Raw genomic sequence first — 4,293 nt, forward strand, 5'->3', positions numbered from 1 at the left:
CCCTACATTGCCAAATGAACAAAAATAGCTTTTAGGGCACTGCCACAAGCTTAAAATAGAGGTGATTCCATCGCTCTAAGAATATAAAATGGAGCTGGGTACTACACAGATTGGTTTTGCAGCCTCATTTATGCAGCTTCAGCCTGAAAGGAAAGCTACTTCCCTTACAAAATTGTATTTTGTGATCTATTTGTGGCATTTGTATCAGTCATTTAATTCTGAAAATTACAATAATGTTCTTTTAGATATAAGATTCATATTTTATTTGGAAGACAAGTATGATCAATCATAGTACGTGCACAGATGTACTGCATAATTGTATACCCCAGTTGGAGGTTTAGGAAAGAATTCTGTACTCTTCAGTGATCCAGTCTTCCCTCGGCACACGAGTTCAAATATACTGTTATGAGCAATAACAGCACTCTTCCTCCCTTGTACTGGGTGCTGATGCCCGTCAACTCCAGTCTCCAATGTCTCAGCTCCAGGGTTCTTTGCCATCACCTTTGCCAGGCACTTACTACCTGTGCATTGAATTACAATTGCCTGTCTCCATATTGATCTTGTCAGTAAGTTCCTTAGTGTAACACTGTCTTGATCATATTCATGTCCCTCCTTGTCTCCTTCCCTCACCCCTCATTTTAACTTTGTTCCTAGACACGGTGATTTCGAATAAATATTTTGAATAAATAAATAAAAAATTCTCATAAATATTTCTTGGATAAAACAATAGGAATTCTGTTAAATTTATTTCTATAACTGCATGAACACAACTGGGGGGTCACTGTTTTTTCTTTGACACTATAAACTTTTCTCTTTTTTGAATATATCCTGTCTCAGTCCATGCTCCTTTCTTGTACTTGGGTGCGAGAATTTGGATTTCCTCCAGCCTACTTCTTTCTCCATTTTCACCATCTCATACATCAACTCAGTTAAACTCTCACTCCATTTAAAAATACAGATCCCAAGTAATTTTACTATGTGAGACTTACTTCCAGAAGAAAGAGTTCCCTGCATCAACGTTCACCTCCGCCATCATATCCTCCTTTCTGTTATACCCTCTCTTAATATGCCACATTCTTCTTTACTAACAACTTACTTCAGTGTGTTTCTTTATATGTAGGATTATTTTAGTAATACTATCTTCCCCACAAAGCCATAAGCTCCTTGCAGTCTGAGAACATGTCTATTTTGCTATCATACTTCTACCTTCTAACATAGGAGGAGCCTTAATGCCCAGGGCAGGGAGGTGCTCAAGAAAAAAAATACATTTAATATATATTTTTAAATTATTTAATATATATTTAATATGACGGATGTTGGAACAGTTTACATAGATACACTCTGACTTTCTCAGTAGATATAAAAATAAGTCAGTTTGTTCTCTTTGGCTAAATTTTTATTTACCTTCAAGTTAATAAACCTCTTCCCTAGAATTCCATTTTGTTTATGGTCTGCAAGAAGGATTGCTACAGAAAAACTGCCCCACAAAGCTGATGATGAATATATAAAGAACAAGAAGGGGAATTCCTTCCATCCTCCTCCCACTAAGAATTAAATTACAGAGGCCACTTGGCAAAGAAACCTACAAGCAGAAGAAATGTAATTTCAAGGAACTTGGAAATATTTCCTTCTTAGAAATAAAAATGACAGGGAACTAGAGTGGAAGGAGATTGGCAGTATCATTATCTTCTTGCTGTTTCTTCCTCATGCTATCTCAGAGAAGGAAAGCTTGGAAAAGAGAAGACTTTGGAATAAAAAAAAAAAAAAAAGAAAGAAAAACTAAAGAAGTTTTGATGTCAAATTACTATCCTGAAACTTAGGGGGCTTTTTGCAAAAAAGAGTTTGATACTCAGTGAGAGCCACGGTTTACATATATATCAAATTTCACATTCTAGCTGTTTTTCTTTTGTTGTTGTTACTTTGGAAAATAGAGGACAGTGTAATGAACAACTATGGACTCATTGCTCAGCTTAAACAATTAGCTAAAACAAGGCTTAAACAAGATTAGCCTTAAAATAAGGCTAATCTTGTTTTATCAAGATAAATTTTGAAAAAAACATTAAAGTATGAGTAGTTATTTCTTTGTGGTACCTGGAGTTCTACGTTACAGGGAGTAAGGAGGGTTATTTTAATTGTGGTGAAAGACTACTGCTATTATCGCTTCTCATATTATTACCACTTAATGTCTCATCTTTCTGTGATTTTATAAACTTTAAAAGCTGGAATTTGAGTTTTTCAGTTGCCTGTTCTAGTATGCTCAAATATTTTTTAAGAACATGTACTTTTATTCTAAAAAAACCTTTCTGGGGCCTTCCCTGGTGGTGCACTGGTCGAGAGTCCGCCTGCCTATGCAGGCGACACGGGTTCGTGCCCCGGTGTGGGAAGATCCCACATGCCGCGGAGCGGCCAGGCCCATGAGCCATGGCTGCTGAGCCTGCGCGTCCGGAGCCTGTGCTCCGCAACGAGAGAGGCCACAACAGTGAGAGGTACGCGTACCGCAAAAAAAAAAAAAACAAAACCCAAACCTTTCTGTCCTTAGACTATATAAGTACTAGGATATGTTGAAATAGATTAAACATACTTGTTTTAGCTAAGATAATTTAGCTTTAATTAAAATTCATTAGTGGTTTACTATAGATAATGATTACTACTTGAGGATAATTAATATTTACAAAATACTTACCAATATTAGCATAATGCTTCTTTTCTTGTGCATTTGTAGATAGCTCATACATGTCTCCATAAGCACGAGCAAACCGCCAAATAAACTCTATTTCATCTCTAAACTGTATAGACAGAACTGCACATTAGATAAACTCAGAAACATGACCAGACTGTGTTTTCCACTGCAACTTTTAAAAAACTAGGTAAACTGGTACTTAGAAATGACTGTATCTATTCATGGGCATATCACACTTTAAGTTCAAATATTCATGGCTACAAAATGTGATGTAATGTAGTGTTACATTTGGATCTTAAAACCAATGAATATTATGCAGACACCAGCTCCACACCTACAAAGACGAGAAACTTGATAGGTGTCAGAATTTATAAATTCTCTCTGGGTTGTAGTATCCTCTCCTTGTTTTCCTTTCTAAGTTATCTATTATTAATATGATGCTTCAATGGGCATTTCAGATAATATCTGTAAGTTATTAGAGATTACATACATCCAAAAGAGGAGTCACGTTTTTTACCTAAATTACCTAAATACACTCCTGGAGATTTAAAAACTTTTAGGTAATGCATTTAGAGTTGCTAAATCCTCGAAGGTTAGACTTAAATCTCTCATGGGAAAGAAAAAGATTTATTGATCTTTGTGATATTGCAAAACCCACCGTTTTTTTTTCCTTTGGTGGTGGTGGGAAGGATGAGCTTTCCCAATTCAGCCCAGCATTAAACACTGGAAAACGATTACTGGTAGGACACAGTGAAATACTAATGGCTGTTATATTAGTAACTGTAAGATAGCGAGCTTAAAATGTAGCTTTTCCTCCCTCCAGAGAAGCAGTATATCTTATTCTTTATCTGTTACAAAATATTTACGAAATATATCAGACTGATAAAATCAATGTCAGCCTGTATAATCATATCTCTGGTTTTCATTTTTATGACCTTAGAGCCTAATAAACTCTTATATATACTATTAAAAAATTGTAGTGATATTATAAAAAAATTTACATCAATCATTTAGCTTGTGTAAACTGTGACACAATTGTTATGGTCATAACATGAATGGGACAGTAGATTAAATAAAAAATTAAAACTATACAAGCATGTTATTATCACATATTTCTTACCTTTTCTTTGTGGTCACAAAGTAGTTCAAAACTCTCCATTTTTCTGGACTCATTCATACGTAAATTGTCAGCCATCTGAATAAGGGCATCTAAATTTAATTCCTCTACATGAGTGTTAAATGCCTTAGGGAGTGGAAAACTTTGTTCTTCGGTATCAGTATTAGCTGTAATATACCTAAAATTGCAGAAATAATCATCAACTCTCTGTAAAGTTATACTATAATGGATAGAGCGATCCTTTTAAAATATAAGTCAAATCATTTCACTCTTAGGCTTGAAACCCTGTAACGGTGCCCCTTTTCACTCAGAAAAAGCTCAAGTCCTAATAACAGTCTATGAGGCTAGATGAGATTTGTCTCTCCCAGCTCAGTCGCCTCTCTGACCTTGCTTCCCACCACGTTTCTCACTCAGTCAATTGTGTGCTGGCTGCCCAGCTGTTCCTTAAACAAGCCAGGGACACTCCTACCTCAAGACCTTTTCTTGCTGTTCCTGC

The 4,293-nt window shown here is 35.8% G+C and overlaps 1 protein-coding gene across 1 annotated transcript in view; it reads right to left on the minus strand.

The window, feature by feature from the left end:
- Positions 1-4,293, minus strand: part of RMDN2 (regulator of microtubule dynamics 2) — a 77,819-nt gene that overhangs the window by 44,173 nt on the left and 29,353 nt on the right. Inside the window, exons 2-4 of the mRNA XM_007445794.1 lie at positions 3,801-3,975; positions 2,684-2,786; positions 296-521 (exon numbers count right to left, since the gene is read on the minus strand). Coding sequence (XP_007445856.1) covers positions 296-521; positions 2,684-2,786; positions 3,801-3,975 — 504 coding nt within the window. The remainder of the gene's footprint in view (positions 1-295; positions 522-2,683; positions 2,787-3,800; positions 3,976-4,293) is intronic.

Source organism: Lipotes vexillifer, unplaced genomic scaffold (genome assembly GCF_000442215.2).
Source record: "Lipotes vexillifer unplaced genomic scaffold, Lipotes_vexillifer_v1.1 scaffold278, whole genome shotgun sequence".
NCBI classification, from domain to species: domain Eukaryota; kingdom Metazoa; phylum Chordata; class Mammalia; order Artiodactyla; family Lipotidae; genus Lipotes; species Lipotes vexillifer.